This window comes from Halichoerus grypus, chromosome 1 (genome assembly GCF_964656455.1).
Source record: "Halichoerus grypus chromosome 1, mHalGry1.hap1.1, whole genome shotgun sequence".
In the NCBI taxonomy this organism is placed as follows: domain Eukaryota; kingdom Metazoa; phylum Chordata; class Mammalia; order Carnivora; family Phocidae; genus Halichoerus; species Halichoerus grypus.
The window spans coordinates 195,106,993-195,132,822 of NC_135712.1; the positions used below are offsets into that span (position 1 = coordinate 195,106,993).

Genomic DNA, 25,830 nt, shown 5'->3' on the forward strand with positions numbered 1-25,830 from the left:
TCAAAGAATACACAGAAACTATTCAATGGTGGTTGTTCCCCAAAGGAGAAATTGGTGGCTGGGTGGGAAGGAGACTCATTTGTTACTTTATATCCTTTTGTAAACATCTGAATTTTGTGCCACACACAGGTGCTACCAAAAACCACCACCACCATATGGGTTTCTCTGAAAGAAAACAGAAAAAAGAATAACTAATCAGTGGCTAAAAATTAAGTATAATCTAAAAAAATTAAAGTATATTTCAAAAAAGTATGGCCCCATAGCAACGACAGTAATTCTATTCTCCTCAAAATGACCAAGTGGAAACTAATCTTACAGATCATTCCCTCTAGTCTCTTGGTTTTTTGTTTCGTTTTTGTTTTTTTTTTCCACAAAGGATAGTGACTTTCCAAGGTCACAGAGCCAAGCACTGAAAGGGCCGGCAGGGGACCTCGATGTCTGCGGTCCCTCCCACCAGGCCTTCCTGCCTCCCAGGCCGGGCTCCGGAGCTTGCTGATGGCATGTATGAAAAGCGACAAGGGCAGATGGGTCTTTAAAATTTATCTGCCACTGTCTGTTTAAGGAAGGGTTTCGGCTCACAACGTAGGAAGAGGGGGTTGAGAACACCTCCGCTTAAAGCCAGGCGGGGTGTGGAGGTCGCTGCTCTGAGTGCAGAGCCACCTGCCGAGCCACCTGCCACCATCCCTCCATCTCAGCCTCGTCGCCTGCACATAGGCTCCATGCTCGGAGCCTGCCGGTCCCTGTTACATCACAGGAGGGAGAAGCAAGGGGGCAGAAGGCTGTCACAACTCTTCTAGCACCCTGATTCCTCTGACTACACACCGGAGCATGAGGGCTTTAGAATTCACCTCCTTGCACAAATCCATTAGATCCAGGATCACAAAACTTGCCTGCAATCAAAAATTCACAAAGAACAGGAAGAGGATTATAGAGCCTATCTCCCAGGAACCTTGGAAACCTCACAAAATCAAACAGATGTTTTTGGTTTATTATTCTGTCCCATATCCAGTGGTCTTACGAAAACATGAAATCACGCCCCCTAGATAGCTGGAGTCAGGTGCGCAACAATCGACTTCAGTGGCGCAGAATTTGTCAGAGCATTATTGGGGCAGAGGTCACTAATCCCAGCAGAATCATCCTGTCTTCCCGAGCTGTGAAGGGACAAGATGGCGTCAAACACGGCCTCCTCGCACGGGCTCACCTGGAAGACTGTCAGAAGGGCTTGAGGGAAATTGTCAAAGGTGCTCCGCTTGGTCTGCGTTTCGTCAAAATTAAACTTGCCACCAAACAGCTGCATCCCAAGCAAGGAAAAGATGATGATGAAGAGAAAAAGCAGAAGCAACAGCGAAGCGATGGACTTCATGGAGTTTAACAAGGAGGCCACTAAGTTGCTCAGGGAAGTCCAGTGCCTACAAGTCAAGATGGGGGTGTGAGCGCACAACGCGCACGGGACACAGCGGACATCACGGGGCCAGGATGCAGCTGCTCACCACCCCCCAGCCAGAAAACACCTGCAGTGAGTTACACGCGCTCTCACCTGGTCACCTTGAAAATCCTTAAGAGGCGCACACACCGAAACACAGAGATCCCCAGGGGAGACATGATCTCCAGCTCCACCAAGATGGTCTCGGTAATTCCACCGCACACCACGAAGCAATCAAACCGGTTAAAGAGAGAGACGAAATATGCCTGGAGACCCAAGCTATACATTTTTACCAGCATCTCGCAGGTGAACAGAGCCAGGAGGACTTTGTTAGCGATATCTGGAAAGACAAAGGGTCTCATCATGGGCGTGGCTCAGACTGGTCTTCCCTCCCCAGACCTCCCTCCCACCAGTCTCTGCTGGAAACGCCCCAACACCTTGCCCCAGTCTTCGTGATGGCCCCCATTACAGACATGTGGCACCAACGTTTATGGTCTGTGTGCCGGGTTCTAGTCCTGCTTCTATTACCACCTAGATGTGGGACTCTGGAGAAGTCCCTTGAGTTCTCTGCGCCCCAGTTTCACCAACTATAAAATGGGGAGGAGCAGGTTTACCACACAATCTCTGAGGCTTTCTAGCCCTAAAAGCCTGTGCTTCTGCATTTACACCAACGTATTATATTTTTTGTTTCAATTAGTCACAGAAAGGCCAGTCTGGTCTTGATTAGGGCACCATGAGATAAGCAGCAGTTGTCTATCAAAGTCACTTCTAACCACAGAAAACAGCACCCAGCAGGCTGGAGAGCTAGACAGAAATAGGACCTCCCCATGGATCACAACTGACCAACTCAGAACAGGCTGTCTCTGGGGATGAACTCCTGTCCCACACTCCTGGGCCCTTCCAGGTAGGGGAGAAACAACCACTTGCCAAGAATACCGTACGGGAAAATAAAGCTTCTAGTGGGGACGGGGAGAAGGGGGATGAGGTCCCTTCCAACTACAAGATTCCTTGGCCCTAGGCTGTCATAGGGTTAAGACGGAGAACACAGAGATCCCCAGGGAAGACATGATCTCCAGCTCCACCAAGATGGTCTCGGTAATTCCACCGCACACCACGAAGCAATCAAACCGGTTAAAGAGACGAAATATGCCAGAGACGAAATACGGCATCAGCTGGCCCCAGCACACCATGTGGGCTGCGCCCCCACCACTCCAGGTGCAGCCTGGGTTTGGATGGTTCCTCTGGCTTCTAGCGCCCCCGGAAATGTCCTGTCACTACACATGGATCAGCTAAGACTAAACTGCAGCCGGACAGCCTCAGGAAGCCCTAATTCGGGATCAGAACGAAAAGAACACAGTCTCTGCTCGCACCTTGAATCTGCGTCAGCCAGTCAGGCTGGTTGTAGTGCTCAGAGGAAATGGTTAAGGTGTTGAGAAACACCAGGACAATAACCAGCCAGTAAAACGTGACAGACTTCACAGCAGCCCGACATCTTCTGCGATTGAAGCGGTTCCAGCGACGCCAGCGTCGGCTGCAAGAGAAGCAAACGTGACTCCGTGAACAGTAGAAGCGGCCTCTGAGTGCCCGATGACGTCATGAGACAGAATTTGTCTTTAGCTCTGGAGATCCAGATCAGGGGGTGCAGGAAGGAAAGATGAGAACACATGGCATAGAAATGACATTGGTCTTGAAATACTTGAAATGTGTAATCTTGACCTGATCGTGCAGTTTCCTTCCTATGGCTTTAGACGACTCCATAATCTGCCATGCACAGTCCTCAAACCAGCTAGAAAAATCTAGATATTCATAGATTCGTCTGCAGATGCAAAACTGAGCCTGCACACATATATGCAATTTACATTCCCACCATATGGCACATGGATCTGTTCACACTGCGAGTGTAGAGAGCCGTTTGGCTTCTCATATACATCTCTTGCGGCATCTTAATCATCATACAGAATTTATCAGGCAGCAAAGTGCTCCAAACCCAGATTTCCTTTTACAGAAACTTTCGGTCCTTTCTTAAATCTGGGAGGTTTCTCTGGAGCCTGGCAGACTTGTCAAAGCCGAGTAGGACATGAGTCTTCATACTGAGTCATCCGGTGCCCTTTCTAACTAGTGAGGCTCAAAATATACCTTCAGGAGAAGAGCCAATATTGAATTGTGTTTTCATACAAATAAAATGAGCCGAGCCAGACAGACAAGTAGCATGTCCTCTACTGACTTTTAGTTCCGGCTTGTAATTAGGTTAAGTATTCCCTCCCTTAGCCTGTTCTCCCTGTGGGAAAAGTTCCCTGCCACAGGACGGACTGGTGAAGTGGGTCCCGGGAAAAGGCCAGCCGAGTAGTGATGCCAGCCCTGTGCAGGCTGTGCTCATGGATGGGAACGGTGGGCACTTCCTCCAGGGACCTGAGTCAGAGGAATCCCCGGGCTGCGTCCTGGCCGCAGCTCTGGCCGACCCAGCTGCTTTGCTATGCTGAACACACCGTAACCCAGGGACCAGGCGAAGAAAGAACTGTGCCCACTCTTCAACAAGACCTGCAACTAGAAAAGTGCACTTTGTTCTTGCTCTTGCTATGTGGTTTCCAGTGGTAATAGTGGCTGGAAACATGATGACCAGTATAGAAAAACCCCACTGAGGACACTGAAGCCTGCCCCTGAGGCTGGGTTTCTCCTGCGATGCATAATTCAGTACACACAAGCAAGGTGGTCTGAAAAAGGACCAGTGTTGGGTCTATTTATGCTGCAGTAACAAGTCTCAAGTGTCTCCCAAATCTTGGAAGCCTCACTGTCCCATCTCCTGAAGGCCTGCAGCACTTCCCATCCTGCCCCTCACTTGGGGCTCCAGACACTGGGTCTACACAGGTGAAGAAGATGCACCGTCCTGTAGCCTCTGATCTTGAAAAGCATGCAAGGTTGGGGCAAATAATTATCCATCCCCACTCAGTGATGTACTTAGCATCCTGGGTACAGGAACAAAAAGACAGGAACAGCAAATGCTCTTTGCAAGAGTCAGGAAAGGCCTCCCTGAAAAGCTGAGATTTGGGCTGGCTCTGGTTAAGAGAGTAAGAGTTCACCAGGGGCAGACAGGAGGGCACTCCACCCAGAAGGGACTGCATGGCCAAGGGGACTGAGGTGGGAAGAAACAGAGCCTGGTGAAAACGGACAGCAGTCCAGTAGAACCACAGAGTGGGGAGTGTGGGAGGGGTGCCAAAAGATCAGGCCAGAATGTGAGCCGGGGGCCAAATGATGAAGGAAGGTATATGCCCTCTGGCAATAGGGAGTCAGGGAAGGGCTTCCAATTGTTTTTAAAGTCAGGTTTATTGAGATACAATCGACATATGGTAATTATTAATATTTAGGTATAGGGTTTGTAACCACCACCACAATCAAGAGGTAGAATATTTCCATCACTCAAAGAACTTCCCTCATAGCTCTTTGTAATAGGTAACCCACCCTCCTCACCTCAGCCCCTGACAACTACTGATCTGCTTTTTGTCCCTACCGTTTTGTTTTATCCAGGATGTCCTATAAAGAGAATCATACAATATAGAGCTTTCTGAGACTGGCTTCTTTCACTTAGCAAAAATACTTTCCAGACTCATTTGTGTTGTATCTATCAGCAGTTTTTTCCTTATTGCTGAGCATTATTCCAACATATGCATGAACTACAACTTGTCTACCCATTCACCATCTTATGGACATTGGATTTACTTACGGTTTTCAGCAATTGTATACAAAGCTGCTATAAACTCCTATATAAAAATTTCTCACGCAGGCATATACCGTCATTTTATATGAATACCTCAGAAGGGGAATTGCTGGATCATAGGGTAAATATATGTTTAACTTTCCAAGAAACCACCAATTTGTTTTTAAAATGGCCATGCCATGCACCATGCAGGAACACATGGGAATTCCCGCTGATCTGCATCCTTATCAGAACTTGGTATTGTCAGATTTTAAAATTTGATCCACAGGTATAAAAAATGTTCTAAAAGGTGTGCAGTGCTGTCTCATTGTGATTCCAATTTCCATTTTCTTAGTGACCAATGGTCATTCTATGTGCTTCTTTGCCCTCCATAGCTCTTTTTTTTTTGGTGACATGCCTATTGAAATCTATTGGCCATTTTTTTGTTGTTTTCTTATTACTCACATCATATTTACATAGTATTCTTTTTATATAGTGGATACTAGTCTTTTATATCAAATGTTTTGCAAGTATTTTTTCTTCTGGTCTGAAGCTTATTTACTCAGATGGCCAGTGTTTCGGGTGTTGTATCCAAGAAGAAACCTTTGGCCAACCCAAGGTCACAAAGACTTTGTATGTTTTCTTCTAGAATGTTTACAATTTTAGGTTTTACATTTATTCCTAAGTCCATTTTAAGTTAATTTTTGTATATGGTGATAAAATGTCATTTTTAATTGAAAAATAACATTTACATGGAAAAGTACACAAATCATAGGTACATGGTTCAATGAGCTTTTAGCAACTAAACATGTAACCTGCATCTAGAGCAAGGAACAGAACATCACTAGCACCTCAGAAGACCTCTTGAACTTTCCCCTCCATAGAAGACTTTTAAGCAGAAAAGTGACAAGAAATGTCTCTTTGAGAAATGACTCGGGGTGGGGGCAATATAAAGGGTTGATTAGTGACAAGAAATTGTTCATTGTTGCAGCTCATTGCTTTGTTTTGGGGCAAGATCTTCAGCACCTACTCTGCTGCTCTCCAAGGCAGGTGTTGAATACTGACTGGACAGACTGATCTTCGATATGAATGTCCTCGCGCATAGAGTAAAAATCAAGTCTAGAGCATCTCCATGTATAATAGAGAAGTTAGAAAGTAAAACACCAACACGCAGGCTTAAGAAAAAATAGATGATACTGACCTGAGCTTGGATTTTGAGATGGCTTGGCTGAAAGAAAGACAAAAAGAATAGGATTTCTGTTAGGAAGGCTTGAGCATACGCTCCCCGTCACTTCAGCTGAGAGATCAGAAAAGCCATGCACAGAAGCCTGGGCTCAGCATCCCCAGCTCCCCCAGTGAGCCGTCAGGGGTGAGAGCAGAGCAGGAGACAAGACACCCTCCAGGGCCCAGGCACGAGAAGACTCAGCCAGCGGCCCTGCACAGCCCTGTCAGAGGCTATGATGCCCGGGGTTCTTCTCCCCAGACCCCACTTCCCCAGACTGAAGTCAGGGGGGCCTCCCCTGCTCGCCTCTCAGCCACTCAGCAGTAGCAATGTGCTGCTGCTACAGCAAAAAGAGCACTGGACTAGGAGTCCTAGCTCTGCTCTTTACTAACTGCATGGCTTTGGGCAAGCAGCACACCTTGTTGAGCCTCAGTGTTCTCATCTGTAAAATGAGGAAGACGAATCCATCCCCCTGCCTACTTCACAATGCTGTAGGGAGGGCAGAGCAAGACAACAGAGGCAAATTCACTTCTTAAACTGCTGAGCGTTCTGCCCAGAACACATCATTTTTATGAATCACTGCCAAGAAGATCAAATTCTCTTGAAAACACCGCCTCTACTTTACAGAGATAAGACCTAAGGGATACCAGCAGGAAGCAAATGAACCAAAATTGCATGGGCTCCCCAAAGCAGGCAGTACTCTGCACATTGCACATTGCTGGTCCCCGCTGGGGACCAGGTCATCGAGACAGAAGCCAACAGGGGTGAATGTGGTGGCGCCCTCCACCGTTAGGAGAGGATGGTGCAGGGCTCCCCAAACAAGTGCCGTGAGCTCTCAGGGTCCAGCCGCCACGCAGGAGGTTGGGAGAACCCGCCAGGGAAGGAAACTGAAATATGCAGCACATTCTGTCAGCCACTCTGCCATACAAGCTCCTCGTCAAAGCACTGATGCCAACACCAGACCGGGAAGAGAATCAGGCCTGTTACCCCCACCGCTGACACCCAGAGGGCCTAGCCTTGGCCGTGCCTCTTCTTTTCCACCAGCACCTAGTGGACACAGTGGAATTGTCAGGTTACCTGGCACGCCTCGCGGCCGGCTCCGCCTCGGCAGGACAGGCTGCTCTGGGGCAAGAGGCATGTGAAACGCCGGGGGTCTGGGGGCCTGGGATGGGATGGATGGGGAGGGGGACCAAGGGGTCCAGGGTGAGCCCACCCACCCCTCGTGCATCTGAGGCTATGGCCTGGGGTGCCTGCCCCACAGGTGCTCCCCTAAGAAGGCAGGAGGAGGCAGGAGGGCAAGCGGCCTCCACACTCACCAGAGACTCCCACAGCCGCCTTGGTTCTCGCCTGCGCCACTCACGTTCTCTGTGTTCACCGACTCGGTCTCGCTGGTGGGCATGCTGGCTGCGGGGAGAAGACAAGGCTTTAGCCGGCATGCTGGAGGCGCCGCATGCCCAGGAGTGGGCTGGTTGCAGATCGCCGCCTCCAGGCAGGCCCTCTGGGAGCCCAGGAGGAGGGCAAGGAAGGGTGAGAGGCCAGGCACCTCTATGGCAAGGGAGTCCCTGCTTCAGTGATCTGCCGATCTGCCGAGAAAGCCCACAGAGAACCACTCCCCTCCCCAACGGGAGGAAGCTCTGTCCATTCAGACACTTCTCAAGAAGCCTAGGGGCCGAACTGAACCCAGCTGCTGTGCCTGGCACCAGCTTATTCTCTTACCTTCCAGGAGTGCACTGAGAGTCCACCAAAACAACTCAAGCTACAGCGGCATCTTTGCTGGGCCCAACTGGTGTTCTCTAGAAAATCTGTGACTAGACCAGTATTTCATACATGAATTCTTATTGTAAATATACTGAAGGAGAAGAAGTATTGGATGCAGGAGGACAGGAAGGTACCAAGCACAAATCTTTTTAAAAATTTAAGAACTCTACTCATTAGTAGCTAATTTATCTGCTAAGTTCCACTGAGCTTGTGAAGCCAACATGAGGAAGGCTCTTTCCAAAGCAGCCAGAACTAGAGCACAAAGGAAGTACAGTCTTACAGGTAGAAGGTTTTCTCCCAAGCAGTGACCAGAGGGCAAAACTGACTGTGGTCTCGGTGTCACCGGGGTCTCTGGGCATGTCTCACTCCTCTACAGCTGGATCCTGAGCAGAGGAAGTGGAGGGAATGTAGAAATGCACCAGCTGTGATGGGAGGCCCAGGGACCCACCATCTGGCATGTGGGCATTATTTCTCATCCTCCTGATTCAACCTTATAAGCATCCTAAAAATGTGTTGGAGCCGGGCCATGAAGGAGATGGAGGGCACAAAGAATTGCACCTGCCCTGGAAAACCCATGGATTTCCATGAACTACGAAAAGAGCCACCTCGGGGGTCCATGCAAGGAGTTCTGGAAACACGCAGTAAGGAATAACAAATTCTGCTCTAGGGTTCGGAGAGGGGTTCACTGAAGATGGAAATGTGGGAGAACCACCCAACCACGTGCATTTTTTGCCCTGATGCATCTTTTTGACCTGTAGCGACCACCTTTATAGACCTTGTGGTATCAACAGGAAGGCCTTCCCCGCTGTGGGCTCTGCCGATGCGGCTCCTCTTAGCAAGGATGCCTCCGCTTGGATCTGCAAAAGCTGGTAGTGGTTCTTAGTGCCGTGATGGAGATTCTGAGGGCAGCCCGGGCACGGAGGCCAGAGGAGCTGGGTCAGTGAGCTCTGTGTAGGCGAGGGACATGGTGAATGACAAGGATGAAGGTGGGCCTGACCTGAGAGGCCCAGAGAGCTGAGAAACATCTCTTCTGAGGGCACCAAAGAGAGTCCTTTTCCCTCTGGGGGCACCCAAGGAACTGAGCCTGACCGGGTGGGAGATTCACAGCCATGTCCGGGAGCATTTAGACAAAGGCAGCAAAGACAAAACGAGCAAAACGACAGACCCGCATCACACTACTGATATTCTCTTAGAATAACCTTTCCTCCTCAATTAAGTCAAAAGAAACCAACTACTAACTTTGATTCACTTTTTTTACAATTCCATGTAAAAACCTGTCAAAAATAAACCAAAAATCCTACACAATCAAACCACAGAAAAACCTTTAACAAAAGCTCCGTAAAGACACACACACACACACACACACACACACACACACACACACACACACACACACACACACAGAGGCACGAAGCTGCTCACGCAGTTCTCTTCTCCAGGACTGATTTATGCTCTGACTTGAAAAGACAAAAACGTTGTAAAATTCAATGAAGTTCACTGCTATGGGCTCCTCCCATAGGTCACCCTTGTCTTAAGTGACAAAGAAAATCACAGTGGGAGACTCCTACAAATATGACCGTGAGTCATCTCTGTGGAACGCTTTTCTTGGTAGTTACTGTCACCACTAAGGGGCCAGCAGTTGAGAGCACGTGACCCGGGGCAGGAGTGGGGGTCAGTGGGGGGGCCCCGGTTAACGTTTGACTGAGCTGGGCACAGTCTCACCTCTCTGCAGGCTGCAATGCCCCATGCGGAGAGTGGTGGTGCTCCCTCCACACTCTCGAGGGCCACTTCTGCCTCTCACCGTTTAATGTTTCACGGTTCTACTACTAATCATCCTGGATCTGTAATTATTCTTTCCAAAAGAGCAAACTTCTTCTGAACAGGCTAAGTCACTGTGGCTTTTTACCCTCTGGGGCCCTGTCCCGGGATAAGAGCAGTGCAGTTGCTGCATGTCATTCCTAAAGCTTCTTTTTTTCCAACCATCCGATCAAAGCAGATAAATTACATGCTGCCTATGGGGTGGGGGGCATTTTGCATTTCTGGCTCCGTGCCAGCTATTAGTGAATGAAATGTACTAGTTAGTCCCTGAACATGAGAACCAAGTGGGGAGAAAGATAAGAAACAAAGGCGAACTCCCCAGACAGAAACTAAAGAGAGGTTAACGGTGTGGCATGGTGTCAAGGCTGCACTGATGGAGAGAAGTTTCCCTGCCCCCCTGGCAGACTCCATCCTTCTGTAGCTAAAAGTGGACTCTCGGATCAGCCAGATCCCAGTTTAACCCCACCTCTGTGGCTGAACTTCCCCAATGCTCCATTTTCTCATCTGGGGCTATTGGCAGAACTGAGTGAGATAAAATACATGGTGGGTTTTCCCCACAGTCCTGGGTCATCCTATGTGGGTCCACAGTGTCAGGCAATCGGTGAGGCTCAGACATGGTAGTTGTCACCTCAAGAAAGCTCTCCTGGAGCTCCCTGGAAGCAAAGGGACACTCCATGCTGGCCCAAACCCAGGGTCCCTTTGCTCTGACCATTCTTGCAGAGAGACACCTAGTGTGAACAGTCTTCCACACGCCTGAGTCAGCTTTGGCTGTGAAGTGGGCGGGGGGATGGATTCGTCTGCGAACAAACCATGGTTTGTATCTTTTTATCTCGGACAAGTCATTTCTGTCTGACTTTGCCTGTAGTAGAGATAGTAACTTTTCTGTCTTAATGGTTAGACACCGAGAGAGCCACGGACCCATAATAAACAACCTATTCCGGAATGACATCAACCAGAGCTGAGTGAGGGGGAGGCAGAGGAAGAGCACAGTGACTGTGCTAGAATTGGGTGACCTCATTTGGTCCCGGAAATGGACCATGATCCAGTCCCTTCACCTGAGCAGAGGACCCAGGCTCTGGTGGGGGGCCCTGGCAGCCTTTCTCTCTGCTCCAGCCTTTCCCTCCCGGTCACCGGGGAGCACTTCCTTTCCCCAAAGTACGGAGACAGCAGGCCCAGTGGGCAAAAGGAGCTCGTTTGTACATAAGCATTTCACCCTTCACTTGTACTGGGCATTCCTTATTTTTAGTGATAAAAAATTGATACGAGTTTCACTTCGCTTAGTCCCATTGGGACTTCATCTATGTTTTTACTATCAGGACAGGAGGATCACAGACTGTTAGAACCGGGACGGGCCTCTGAGATCACATGAAGCAGCTCTGTGATTTCACAGAGGAGAGACCTGACCAACTGGCCTCGGGACGCACAGTTCAGGTGTGAGAAAGCTCTCCTGCTTCCCACCTGGCGTTCTTCCCACCTGGCCATGCCCCCTGTGCTTGTGGTATGTGCTTAAATACACTGGGATATGTTTTGGTATCAGTATATGTTGACATGTATATTGGTATGCCCTTAAAATTATACTTAATATACTGGTACACGTTGGTATATATTGGCATATCCTTAAAATGCCACACATTAAAAGTTCCAAAAGCCAAGCAAGCCTATTCTCCATCAGTCTTGGTTTGCTGTCCCGATGACCTCAGTTAAATCCCTGAAACCTGGTATGCAGCCAGACCACCTCCAGGAGACCACCCCAACAAAGAGAGAGAGAGAACAAAGGTCAAGCCACTGTGGTGACTATTGGGACTTTATGAAAATCCACGTAAGTAAGCCCATGGGAAAATTCCTGGAACACAAGCCCTTCCCCCAACTGGCTGCCATAGCCTCATGGCTGCCCCGTGCAGGGGGAGCACTTTGTCCCCTTCAGGACAGATTCAACAGAATGGCTGACAAGCAGCTCGGCTAGTTAGGGATGCAGGCTGAGACTCCCCGCCCCCGCCCCCCGCCAAGTCCCATCATGTCATCTAGAGGCAGAAGCAAGCCAAGGGGCCATCTGCATGCAGAGCAGCTGTAAATCCTTTCCCTCACACATTCCAGGGAACTTGAGAGCTCTGCGGAGCAAGTTTGCAGTTTTTTTAAAATACAAGTTTTAAAACTATTTCCAGAATCTGGGGTGAAACCAGGCATTAGGACAAGCCTATGCCTAGAATGGGATGCTGACCTGCACTGCAATTTGCCTGCTGAAAACCTGGGGAAGCGCAGGGCTAATGCTTTGCAAGCTCCTCCAGGCACTGGGATCTCCGAGAAGAGCTGCAGGGCAGACCCCGAGGCTTCGAATGTGGGCCCGCTGAGCAAAGGACCTGAGGGCTGCTGTCGGGGAGGAGGTGATGCCAGACAGCAGCCCAGCGGGCCCTGGACTGCAGACGAAAGCCACCCCGGCCTCCGCAGGCGGGGCCCCGCTGGGAGCGCTCTCTGCGGATGCTGTGCCACATTTTTGCCAAGCTCTGCTGCTGGGCCCGGATGCTATCACCGGCAATGCCACACAAAATAAATGGGGGAAACACGCCATTTCTCAGGCCAGCACAACTAACTAGCATTTTCATGGACACGTGGACCCACACACACGGTGAATGAGTCTGCGTGTGGCTGCAAGTAGGCAGCCCCAAAATTATGTTCACTATTAACAGGCACAGCAAAATCTCCAATCCTTCCATGACAGAGGCTACTCAGCTCAAAAGACACAAGAAGGAATGTCAAAGAAGCTCGGCCTTTGTCACCGGTAACGTGGGGACAAGTCCTTTCCCTTTTCCTCCCTGGGTGTAGCTGGCCAATCTAGAACAGGAGCTCTTGGGTGACATCATCTGTAAGACCCATTTACAACTCTGACCTGCTTGAACTGCTCTAAAGAGGAAACACCCGCAGGCTGTCTGTCTGGTTTTACCACCAGCACCAAGGGGGTTTCCCTTGCACTCCCCCAGCTCGGAGAAGAGAGAGCAGGGAAGCAGTGTTGTGAAGCCCCTGCCCACTGTCCTTCAGAAGGGCTGCCAGGAATCCAGAAGTCTGCCCAGAAGAAGCGTTCCCAAGTCTCCTCCAGGCAGAGCTGCTGGGGAAGGGAGCAGCCCCCCAGGAGTCCTCAGCCAGCCACGGGAGCCCCGGGACCCATGCCAACTGAGCACAGAGCACCCCAGCATCTTTCTCGAGCCTGGCACACCAAACAGCCTCCTTCACAAATGTCCTGGGCTTCTTGGAGCCTCGAGCCCCTGTTCTCCACAGGACAGGCTCTCTTGCATAGTCAGGGATGCCTCTCTGAATCTGTCCCCAAACCTGAGCAGCCTAAACCTTCTGATCCCTTCCTCTCAACGGGTGCGGGCATGAGGTTGGACAACTGAGCAATGGCAGTCATGGCCGCCTTCCTTGGGAACAGGGGATCCGAAGCCAAGGTCTTGTGGGTTTGTTTTTTTTTTTTTTAAATCTTATTTGCATGACAAGCATGAGCAGTGCCATGACATCCCCTGAAGGAATGTGCCCATGGTTGCTAGTAGTGACACCCTCAGCTGTCACAAGGTAACAGACTCTGGTTGCTGTAAAGAAGTCAGCCTCTTCTCGGAGAATGTGGGTCAAGGCCAGACCAAGGTTTCTGTGTCTAAAGCATGAATGATGCCCTGACAATAATTACTTCTGTATGACTAATGACATGGGGAGCACCGCATCCCCATGAGGGCCCTCGCTCCACCAGCCTCATCAGGGGCCTTCTTTGGGGTCCTTGGGCATCTCGGTCTATAAAAGACCTCCCCCACTCAAAATATAAAGTTTCCTGAAAATATGAGGCTTCTTCCTCTCTCCACTTGCCTGAGAAAGCTAGCAAAACATCCTTGAAAAATCACAAGGCGCGAGCCCCTGCTCAGGAGGACGGGCACCTGCATGCCCAAGGAGAGGGCTCTTCTCTTCTGGGGACAGACCACTCATCTTCTCGCGGTTGCCAGCCCAGGGCCAGGGTCCTCCGTCAGTCTTTGAAAATGGTTTTGTCTTATGTCAGTGACAATATTTCCTGCTTACCTGAAGCCCAGTCTTCCTGCAGAGGCCTCCAGGGGCTGCACCAAAGCCAGCTCTTCTTCACAAACCTCTGCAGACACCAAGCCTACGTGAGCCAGGCCCCACCCAGCCCCTAACTGGCTGCCCACCCCCACGCAGTTTCCTTCTCATCTCAGGCCCACAATGTGCTCTCCGGAGGCCGAGGGGCTTATGTCTGATACTCCGTTCTCGTCCACTCCAAAAGCCTTCAGTTCGACCACCCATGGCTTGTTCCAATTCCTACAACCTACGAGCTCAACGTTCCCACGACGGCAGAGGCTACTACCGAGCGAACAGTGCAGTGTGTCCCCTCTGCTCCCTTGGCAGTTGGCTTGGTGGCCCTATTTACAGTCAAATCGACTCTTCCTCTGAGTCGACCGACCAGGGCCGACCTCAGTGGAAGCAACTAGGTAAACCGTGTGGGGTGCAGAGGCAAAGCCCCGCACTGCTGTAAGGCTGCGGTGGTGGTTTGGCAGGCAGGACAGGACACCAGCTGTCTGCATTAACTGCTCTGCATTCAGGTGGTCCTGACGCTGACCCCAGGTTTCCAGTGAGGGTCTGCTTTTAGCATTCTTTTTTACAGCAGACCTTGAAAATGAACTGTGCTCCCACATGAGCCCTTTCCTCATCCCCGCTCACAAAAGGCAAGTGCCCCCCCATCTTTGCATCCTAGAAGTCTGTTTTTAACTTCATCCTTGAAACCAGCACTACTAGCTTTAGTATGTCCCGGGCAAACCAGCCAGAGGGTGGAAAACCAGCAGGCCCTGTGAAAAACGTAACCTGGAAAATCAAAATCAATCAAATAACATCACTGGAATTTCTAAACAGTTTAGATGAAAAAGCATCATTGGGGAAAAGTGTTTAAGAAGTCTGTCTTCCAGTCTAAGAATATTCATGCTTAATTAAATAAATGTTCTGAGTGGGTTCAGCTGCTTCTTTAAAAGGTATAGTTCAGACAAAAAGGAAACTGCAATGCTGTCTCGGCGAAACCACACATTTGGGGTAAAGACCAGAAGAAAACAACATGACCAAGTTTCAAAGGAATCAAGCGGTTAAAACATAGGCATCTTATAAACACACCACACGGGCACACACATGCACGTCACACCAGGCCTATGTGCAAGGAGAAGGCTCCAGAAGCCTCGGGAGAGGAGTCTCCCGACGGGAAGTTCAACCTCGGTCATTTACCGTGATCTTTAGCCCTGCGTTGGCGAAAGCAGCAAAACTTCCTTTTCTTCTTATCCTCTTTTAGCAGGTCGGCCACTGTGACTCCTTCAGGTGGAACACAGGCAATGTCGTTATGATTCGGTAGAGGGCGGCAGGAGCAACGCAAACGGGGCCGGAGGACCTGAGAGGCGGCCGCAGCCCTGGGCTCTGATACGGAAACCCTAAGTGTTCTCCTACGTGGACATCTACAGTTTGGGGTCTGACCAGTAGAGGGGAGGTGCACTTTCTTTTTTTTTTTAATTTTTTTATTGTTATGTTAATCCCCATACATTACATCATTAGTTTTAGATGGAGGTGCACTTTCTATAGCGAGGATACCAAACGCCTGTCCCTAAAGGACCTGTCCTAAATAACCAACCAACTAACCCACCGGGGACGAAGCTCCCCAGGGTTTGGCCACCCTACCAAGAAGGGCGTTTGGGAGCAGGCATTCAGCCGAGGTCAGGAGTCCTGGGTGCTGACCAGCTGGGCGAGTGTGGGAAGGACATGTGGGGGTTTACAAGGTGGGCTCTGGACTTGGACAGACCAGGTCTGATCTCAGCCCTGCCACTTCCTGACTGGATAAGCACGGACAGGTGACCTGCTTTTGCTAAGCCTCTGCTTACCTTAGTGAGTGGTAAATGGTAAATACGGTAACACAGGTGTCGGCAAGGCGTGGTCAGCCATTACGGCCATAACTCCCCTGAGGCCACTAAGGCACAAGAAGAATGATTCTAGGGTCTCCATCTCCCTCTGGCTCTGGGACAGGATATCACAATATCAGCCAGTGGGCTAATCTTCAGGTGGGGCCCCGTGCTCAGGGAAGGGAGCTGCAGGGGCAGTAGGGAAAGAGGAAGGAATGCTGAGTGGGCAAGGACATGAGGACACGGGCACTCGCGAGCACGACTGGTGGGAATGTAAATGGGTACCAACGGGCATCCTCTCTGACCCAGCAAATCCCTTTCTGGCACTTTCTCCCACAAGAATGTGAACACGTGTGTGCAGACAAAGGTGTATGCATCTGCGGGGATTAATGGTGGCTCATCTGCAGACTAGCAGAAACTGGGTTCAAATCCTAGCTTGGCCACTTGATGGGCATGCGACCCTGGGAAGCTACTTAATGTCTCTGTGTTTCAATTTCCCCATCTGTCAAGTTCTTGCCTCCCAGAGCCCTGTGAGGAATAATGGATTTGTGCACCCCTGACCCTTAGAACAGCGTCTGACACATAAGAAGCACTTGATAAATGTGAGATGTTCTTATTCTGCATTCTTTCATTGAACAAATAATCACTGGAAACACCTATGTGTGACAAGGATCACGCTAGGTGCCAGCCACACAATGGAGAACAGAAACAAACCCTGTTCCTACCCCCGAGGAGCTCACAGTCTGCACACATCGTTCAGTTAGAAAGGCAAGTGGCTGCACCATCCGAGCTGAATGATCTTGCGGTGGGGACCTGTGTGCAGGCTGCCCATGAAAACACGTATGTTCCCACGTGTACAGGTGAGGTCGGAAAGAACAGGCCCCCAACTGCCCAGTCTGGTTCTCTCATCCTTTATACACTTTGATATTATATGAATTCTTGGCAATGAGCAAATATTACTTTTGCAATTAAAATATATTAAAAACAAACACACACAACCCTGACTTGGACTCTACAAACCTGGGGGCTAGAGGGCCTTTTCCTCACATCCATGCTGGGGCGCCCATCCCTGAGTCTGTCTCCCTCCAGCTCTTAGGAGACCTACTCAGGGCGGGCATCTGCTCCCCATGCCACCCACCCAATGGAGGGGGGGGTCTCCCAGCCACCCCCAGCGCTGGGCCCACCCCTGTTCTCCTGGGCAGAGGCACTTCCAACAACCTCTTGGGACAGGGCAACCCTCCTGACGCATGCACCTCTAACTGCTGCTATTTGTTTTACAGCTTTCAAAGGAATGTGTTCCATTCTGAATTTGCGCCCTGAGCTAGTTTAACTATAATGAAAGCAGTTTGATAAGTCGTACTTTGAAGACAAAAGCTTTGAAACTGGACCAACACACTTCCATGCCCTGTGCTTGCAAACAGCTATGCCATCCCTGATTTCCTGCCCGTCCCCAAATCAAACATCTCAGTAAAAGGCACCCAAGGGGCGCACGCGGAAGGGAGGTGAACAGCTGTGGCAACCTTGGGCACGGACTCCTGGGGGGGGAGGGAAGGGGCAGGCCCTAGGACCTCTGAAGAAGAGGAGATCTCCTTGTGGGCATCACGTATCCCCGCTTACAGAGATTATTGATCATTAATAGTTCTCACAGTGAAACGGCCCTGCTTTTCTGGCCAGAATTTTAGAATGAGCTCCCTTTAAAACGATTTCATTATTTTTAATGACTTTTTTTTTCCTTTAAAAAAAAAAAAAGACTAATCACTGACAATGAGAAGAGTTTAAAATAGAATTTTAGGCTTCCAGATTTTAATGGCCCTAGAAAAACGCCATTGTTAACACAGAAGCAGCTGCATACATCTAAAAAATCAGTTTGAGATTTGGCAGGGTTTCTTAAGAAACTTGAGGCTCAGCAAAAAGTTAAATAAATTATCCTTGAAAATGTCCCAAATGCTTAGGAACTAACTTCCAAGGGATTTTGTCCATTCAATTAACCATGTAACACCAGCTTCCTAACAGCAAATTTATAGAACAGACATTCTAAGTATTCCACGAATGCACAAAGCTAGGGCTACCAGTCACCGTACCCAGCAGACAGCCCAGGTACGGCCCCGACCACCTCTCCCTCTGGCTTCTTTCAAGTGAAAGCCTGAAACAGTGTGATATTCAGTGTGATAGCATTCAGGAGTTCCCAACCCCAGCTTTACTCGGGAACCTCCAGGGAGCAGCACATAAAGCCATGCCTGGGTCCCACTGCACACAGACAAGTCTTCGTCGGAGGGAGGGGGGAAGTATGGCACCAGGATGCATCTGTGCTCCCCAGATGACTGTCATGTATAGCCAGAGCTGGGTACCACAGACGCAGACAGGGACATTTAGTAGATCAGAGAGAAAAGATGAGGTGTGCGTATCTCGAAGCACTGGATTTGACATCTGCTCTCTGACAGCAAGCATCAACAAACCACAGACGGATGTTGAGCCAGAAAGCCGTGCCTTGGTATCTCCAACATGACTGGTCAATGGGTTTGTTTTCCATCAGTACTTTAGAACTCTATAGTCTCTGAACAGGAGAGTATAGGGACATGGTCCTAAAAGGGGTCCTTAGCCTGAGGTTGGTTAGAGGTCCAGTAGGCTCTGCAAGAATTATTCTCTTTAGGTCAAGTTTTACAGTAGTCAGTACTCCTACGGTTACAGTGACTCCTGCCAGTTATCAAACTTCAATCCTCACGACAACCCCATGGGCAAATATTTATCCCCTTCTTGAAGACAGGGAAACAGGGGCTCAGAGACATTGGGTAGTGTGCCTATCACTCAAGTCCAAATTCCGAGTCACAAAACTCAATGGCAGCCAATTCCAGAGAAGGAGCACCAACATGCTGTCTAGCCCCTACTTCCAAAGGCTCAAGACACCTGCTATTCACGGCTCCTGAGGCCTCCCACCTTTGCTTGTAGAGGCTGAGACTTGGCTATAGCAAGGGCTTCCTGTCACACTGTCACTTAACTCCCCCATGTCTGGAAGGAACCTGCCCCAATCCCATCCAGGACCCAGCTGAAAAGGGCAGCACAGATAAAGCCAGGATGCCTAGGGAGTGCCCCATCCCCTCTCCCCGAGAACATATAGGAGCAGGGCTGCAGTGTTAAGTGTGCAGGCCTGGATCTCACACGCTCAGGGAGCACACTGGCAATGGCCATGCCCACGCCACACTGCTTACAACATGTGCAGGTGCTACATCAACCGCTGTCAGCTGGGGAGGGGGACGATGTAGGCCTTGTGGAAACCCTCCCCCCCCGCCCCGGGGTTTCTTGCTGTGACGGGAAGAAAATAGCCGGCAACCACAGGATGTCCCAGGCAAAGCCCAGCAGCTCTCCTTGGCCAGAAGGTCTGGGCTGCCGGGAATATATTCAGGGAGGCCCGCTTCCTCGTTGGGAGGAGATCTGGGGCTCTCGTCTTAAGTCAGTTAAATCCCTACATGGTTCCCACAGCCTGGGATCTAGGTCTGTCTTTCAGACCCAAATCACTGATGCTCCAGGAATCCGGTGACTCGGGAAATCAGAGCCTCACTCCACAGGAAAACTCAGCATCTGGCAAAATGAGCCTGATAAAGGACAAGAGTACCCCACAGAAGCATGCGCTCTTCTGGATGGAATGTCAAGCTGGTCCCCCAGGCTGAGCCACACAGTACTGTGCACAGCAGAAACCGCAGAGCTGCCGTTCCAGACTCGGCGCGGCTTTATCGGGTGAGGAGTCCTGGTGACAAAGCGAATTCTGAGGATCTACAACTTTTAAAGGGCTGTTATTTCTTGCCTTGATTATACTACTAAGCAATGCACTGCAGGGCTTGGAACACTTATAACTTTCTGTCCCTCATTCGTGCCCTTTCCCCAGCCTAAGAAATACTCCCCTCTCCCCCATATATTTTGAAACCACAGGCTGCTACTCCTTGGAGCTCAGCAGGAACACCACCTCCTCTAGGGAGCCTCCCCCTTGCATTCCCACCCCCACCCCACTGCCCCAGGTTGCTTCGCTGTGCCCTTCGGGGCTCCCATAGCAGACTGCTGGCCCCTGATCACGGGGCCAGCTTGTCCCCATCTTACGCTAAGGCCCCGCTTCTCCATCTTCCCTCCACAGCTAGGTTTCCAAAGGCAGAGGCACGGATTTTTGTCATCATGTGGCCAGGTCCTATACACATGGTGGCAGGGCACAGGAAGTACTGGGCTAAGACAAAGTGAGCGAGAGCTCTCAGGACTCTCAGAGGACATTGCTTCGAGTCCAGTGAAAATGCCCGTTCCTCAAACCACAGGCCACAAGCAGTCTCACCACAGCTGATACTAGCAGCACGGATGGGGACCCGATTGCCAAAGCCGGGCCAATGAAGAGATGAAAAGACACCGCCTGAAAGGCTCACCCAGCTCCCCGTCAGACACATCTCAACTGGTAAAGGAAGGGGCCGTGCTCTGGCTGACACACGACATGCTACATTAGGAGAGGGAGGACGTGGCTGGCAGACCCCCCGCCCCCCCAGGTCAGCACGGAAGCTGCAGTCTGGAAACGAAGAGGGAGACAGTGGGGTAGGCATCCCCCCTGCTCCAAGTACAGCCTGTTGCCGGCCATATGGTGGGCGCGGAAGCTGCAAGAAGACCATGGGGATTCAGACTCAAAGGCCCTGAAGACACAGACGCCCTTCTTACACCCAGTGACCCAGAGGATATCACCACATTTGGAACTGGAAGGAATAGCATCGTATGAACTCCAATCTCAGAGTCAGCACACAAAGGCAGCTCTAGAAATCCTCCGGCAGCTTCCTGATGCCCAGGCACTGAGTCCCCAGTCTCTTTCTTGAGGGAGCAGCACCAGTGACACTGGGAAGCAGAAGGGAGGGGAGAGGAGGAGTCTGCACCTTGCTGGCCCCCCAGGAGCACACAGGACTGAGTCCATCATTTGCAGCTGTGAGAATAGGAGAAACCCACACTCCCGATGGAAGCACAGACCCAGAGTCCCCAGCTAGAAGCAACCAAAAGGCCATCTTAGTCAACCATGGGCTGCTCAGCCTTCACTTGCATGATCAGCTGCCTACAGAGGAGGCACCAACTGGCCTCACCCACCCAGCCCCCCGCCCCATCTCCCCCAACCAGCCTAAGGAATGAACCACCCCTGTGCGCTCCTCACACCTCTGCCGTGGCTCGGGATGTTTCTCCTGACACTGACCGACCTCAGACCCCTCCATCCTTCCAGGCTCGAGGCCAATGCCCCACAGCTCCCTGCTGGAACCCTGCAGTCAGCCCTCACCTCCTCAGCACCAGACATACAGCTTGCCACTCTTCACGACCTGCATCTCTGTCCCCTTGGGCTGCATCTCGGGATGCATAGGCCTCACCATCCCCAGAAGCACCCCTGGCAACCAGCACCTGCCTTGCTGAATGAAGGAGTGACTGCATGATGTCCTAGGGACCCTGCCCAAGGAGAGCTCGCTCACCCATCTTCCACGAGGTGGGACCCACCTTGGTTCCCCAGGCCTCTCAAGGGGCAAGTGCATTTGAGATAGGTTCTCGGTCCTTACTATCAGCTATTCTAGATTTGAAACAAACACAAGCATCTCAGTCAAATCTACTGTTGAATTTCAATTTCTGCTTTTACCTGAGGCACAGATGACCCAGAAAGAGTGAGAGCACATCTGTAGGGGAAAGTAGGTGGTAAAGACACACCTTGGTTGACGACGGTAATGAACTCCAGGGGTCGCTGGGCATCGGGCTTTCCTGCTGCAGACAGGGCCCGAGGGGTCTGGTGCCACACTGGGCTACCAGGGGAGGGGGCTCCAGCAGCCATGCCGACTGACACGCCTCCTCGCCCTGCCCAGACTGCTGAACTGGTTTCTTCCCAGCTCCTGACGGGCTAAGCATCTGGCTTTGCATGTGGAGCACAGGTGGGAGCCACTCCAGGGGGCATGAGGATGGAGACGGACCCTGCTCTTCAAGTTCTCGTCCAGTAACACGACTCACTCCGCAGGGAAGAAGCCGCAGCTCCCGTGCTGTAGGGTCACCATGCGTCCTACCATGGCTGGTGCCCCCACAGAAGGGGCTCCCCGAATTCCCAACGAGCGAGTGTGGCTGACCCTGTGACCAGGCACAAATCTAAAACCCAAGCCTCGGGCGGAATCTCAGAGTCGGTGTAAATGCACCTGTCCTCTCTGAGGGGTGGGCAGAAGGAACCGGGCAGCTGAGAGGAGGCCACCCATCTCACAGGCCGGGTCAGGGGGTTGAAACGTCTCCGCCCGGCGGGCGCCTGAATCACCCCCGAGCTCTGTCTGGTCAGGAGTAGGAAGGTGCTACATACTGTTTCGTTTGCTTTCCTCTCCTCCTTCTTCCTCGTTCTCAGGATCAATGTCTTCTGCTTGGGTGATCCAATCCAGGTAGCCCTTTAGATCCTCCTCCAGCTGCTGCTTCTCCCGGAGCTTCTGGAAATCTCCCCGGGCTTTAGCCTTCTCTCTTTCCTTTGAGAATTCTCTGAGGGCGGCAGAGAGAACATGCACACGTGAGGACGCCCTCGGGGACCCGGACCACGAGCCATCTGCCCTGCCGCACAACAGTCTTGTGGCAGGACACACAGCACTGAGTACAGCCACGCGAGCACAGAAAGAGAGGCCACACACGGGGACAGGACATAGGACAGTGTCTTCCTAAGCAAGACTGTGGGTGTCAGAGCTGCAGAGACCACACCAACACACATGCACTGTCTCTTAGGAAATGAACAATCCCAAGATCCCAAGGAGTCCAGGCCCCAAACACCACGTGCTGTCGTGGCAGGCCTCCTGACCCCTACCGCCCGCCGCCCCCCCCCCCCAGTAGCCTGAACTCAGAGATGTCCCACCTCCCTCAGAGCCTCCTCGGATAGCTCGCATCACACGTCAAAGAGCAGGGACCCGGGAGGGCTACGCTTTGGCCAGAGAGCGCACGCACCAAGTTTAGGGCTTCTTCAATACCTTCAGCCAAACACAGCATTCCTGACCCTTGTGTCCAAACTGAGAGCCAGGAGGGGGAGCAGGTTCCCCTAGCAGTACCTGCAGGTTCCAGCCAGAGCAGTGGACAGGGTCGGGGCAGACCCACCTCACAGCCCCATTCTCCCTTCCCACACAGGAAACAGGGCACCAGTGAAGCACTATTGTCATCCGTAACCCTCGCTTTCTTGCCGTGATCTTCCCCCAAAAGTCTTCCCCGTAGGAGATGAAGAGGCAGTATGATTTGTTGCCCATTTATGGGAACACCTGTCCTGGAAAGGCTTTGGCAGACATGTACACATTCCCAACTGCTCGTTGTTTACTCCATCTTTCGTGTCTGCAATCCTCCATCTACATGTACATACAGAATCCTACATTTGCTCAGGCAAGCCTGGGAGTCAGGTGGATGATTACCCAATTTTCACATCCAAGGAACCATCTGTATTTCCAACCAGGAATGGCTATAGGAGCCAAGCTACATGAGTTATGGATTTCCTAAGTACTATTAAAAAGCTGCTAAGGAACAGATGAGATCACCGGCAGCACAGCTTCTGCACACACAGCCCTGGATTCTGACGGAGGTTACATCTGCCTTCCTTCTGCCTTCCTTCCAGCCCAAACCTGGCACATCTCCCTATCAGGGACCTTTTCAACCCAACCCAACCCAACCCAACCCAACTCAACCCAACCCAACCCAACCCAACCCAACCCAACTCAACCCGACCCAACTCAACCCAACCCGCCCCAACTCAACCCAACCCGCCCCAACTCAACCCAACCCGCCCCAACTCAACCCAACCCGACCCAACTCAACCCAACCCGACCCAACTCAACTCAACCCGACCCAACTCAACCCAACCCGACCCAACTCAACCCAACCCGCCCCAACTCAACCCAACCCGCCCCAACTCAACCCAACCCGACCCAACTCAACCCAACTAACCCAGCAGACAAAGGGGGAAATTATCTGCTTACATAAAGCCAACCCCTCTTCTCTCTCTTCCCTCTCCCTCTCCACTCTGGGCTGTCGAAGGGCTGAACTTGAAAGCCCAGGGATGCTGATGTTTCAGATAAGAAACCAGAATCCTCACCAAAGTGCCACCCTCTGCCTAGTGAAAAAGGACGACACTCATTGCTCCCCAATCACCCCATTTTGGATGCCCCAGAAGCTGTCCTTGGCTGTGTGAGGGCTGATCCATCCCCACCTGCCCCCTCTGGGAAGGATGGGGAGCCCGGCCTGCAGAGGAGCTGACTTCAGGGGGTTTGCAGGGTGAACAAAAGCTGATTAAGACTCAGAGATGTTTTCTGCACTCCTCACCCAGGGCCCTTTCCTCCAAGGGAGAATCCCTTCCTGTCTCATGTAGGAAGGGCCATCACAGGCAGGGTCTTGCTGCTCAGGCAAACCGTACCCTCAGGATGATGTGGGGCTGCTAGGCCTGCCAGGCTTCCCGAGATACAGGACACGCATAACTCTGTTCTGGGTAGGTTCACCAAATTAATTTAAATTTTGAAAAAGTCACACCCAATCCATCACGACATCCCTGAAGGATGAAGTGGAGGCCCTGGAGGTTCACTTGTCAACAGGAAAATGCATCATGCCATCTGTTTTCTTAAATACATCGTAAAGAGCAACCATGTGGGCCTCATTTCTATTGTTTGCCAGAAGTATCTAAGCCCAAATCTCTGTGTTTTGATTCTGAACTTGGAGTACGAAATTTACATTGTTATAATAAAAACAGGGTATTCTTATTCCTAGATTCATGTCTCATCTGCGTTCTTAAAAAAGATTACAAGGGCGCCTGGGTGGCTCAGTCATTAAGCGCCTGCCTTCGGCTCAGGTCATGATCCCAGGGTCCTGGGATCGAGCCCTGCATCGGGCTCCCTGCTCAGCGGGAGGCCTGCTTCTCCCTCTCCCACTCCCCCTGCTTGTACTCCCTCTCTCGCTGTCTCTCTCTCTCTGTCAAATAAATCTTAAAAAAAAAAAAAAAATGATTACAAAGATAGTAAGAGAGTTACCTGAAAAACTTAAGGGCTTTACAAAAGAGGATTTTGCTTTAATGTATTGTATGAGTTTTGTTTTGTTTTGTTTTTGCATTAGAAATACAAAAAAAAAAGAGAGAGAGAGAGAGAACTCTAACAATCTGTATCACTGTTGTACATTCTTGGTTGCCGAGACACAATAACACATGCATAGGTAAAACCCTACTATGAGTAAAATTTCTGAGAACAAAAACCACTGCCTGGTTTATGGCCCATTTGTTTTAAATAACAGTCACTATTACACAAGTTCAGGTAACAAAATTGTTCATGTAAACCCTCAGAACTGATTTTAGGTAGTTTCTGAATGGCCTAATACTCAGCAGGCATGTGACTTTGCTGATTTGGACAGAACAGAGATTTGCAAGCATAAATCTCCTCCTGTCGGCTCTGAGATAGGAGGAAAAGGGGCCAGCGGAGGGGGTCCTTGTGATGGACCAAGACCACACTGGGCTCTCAGGCGGAAGACCCAGATTCTAGTCCCAGCTCTGTCACTAGTCTCTTCTGAACTTCAGTTTCCTCAGCTGCAAAACACACATAAGACCTGTTCTACTGTTTCACAGAGATTAAGACAATACTGTGGGATTCACAAAGCATTGGACAAATGTGAAGTTGAAAGATAGAATATTTAGCTGTTGAATCTGGGCATGAAAAAGGCCATGGGAGGAGCTTTCTCCAATACCAAAGGGAGGAAAATTGCAAACAGCTCTAAGTGGGCTCTAAGCTACATGATCCCAGCAGAACTGAGAGAAACACAGGACACATGGGATCCTAGGCTCAGAGTGAACTCCACGAGCCAGCCAGTGCCTCATCAATCCGATACCACTCTCTGCTCCATTGGGAATAACCCATTCCCATCTTGATAAATCTTCCACTCCAGAAAAATCCCACCCGAGTCCACTGAATCTTCCATCAACCTCAGTGGATGAAGAAAAAAACAGTTCTCCATTTTGCATGAGAACTCATTTTTGAAGCTT

At 50.7% G+C, this 25,830-nt stretch overlaps 1 protein-coding gene across 13 annotated transcripts in view; it reads right to left on the reverse strand.

Moving 5' to 3' along the window:
- CACNA1D (calcium voltage-gated channel subunit alpha1 D) overlaps window positions 1-25,830 on the reverse strand; it is a 301,070-nt gene that overhangs the window by 81,850 nt on the left and 193,390 nt on the right. For 7 of the 13 annotated variants that reach the window (XM_036102520.2, XM_036102521.2, XM_036102518.2 and 4 more), the window contains exons 9-15: window positions 22,156-22,325; window positions 7,653-7,740; window positions 7,324-7,383; window positions 6,316-6,342; window positions 2,794-2,954; window positions 1,538-1,763; window positions 1,202-1,409 (exon numbers count right to left, since the gene is read on the reverse strand). In XM_036102520.2, the coding sequence (XP_035958413.1) occupies window positions 1,202-1,409; window positions 1,538-1,763; window positions 2,794-2,954; window positions 6,316-6,342; window positions 7,324-7,383; window positions 7,653-7,740; window positions 22,156-22,325 (940 nt within the window). The remainder of the gene's footprint in view (window positions 1-1,201; window positions 1,410-1,537; window positions 1,764-2,793; window positions 2,955-6,315; window positions 6,343-7,323; window positions 7,384-7,652; window positions 7,741-22,155; window positions 22,326-25,830) is intronic. The other 6 variants (XM_036102523.2, XM_036102524.2, XM_036102532.2 and 3 more) reach the window with 1 other exon arrangement.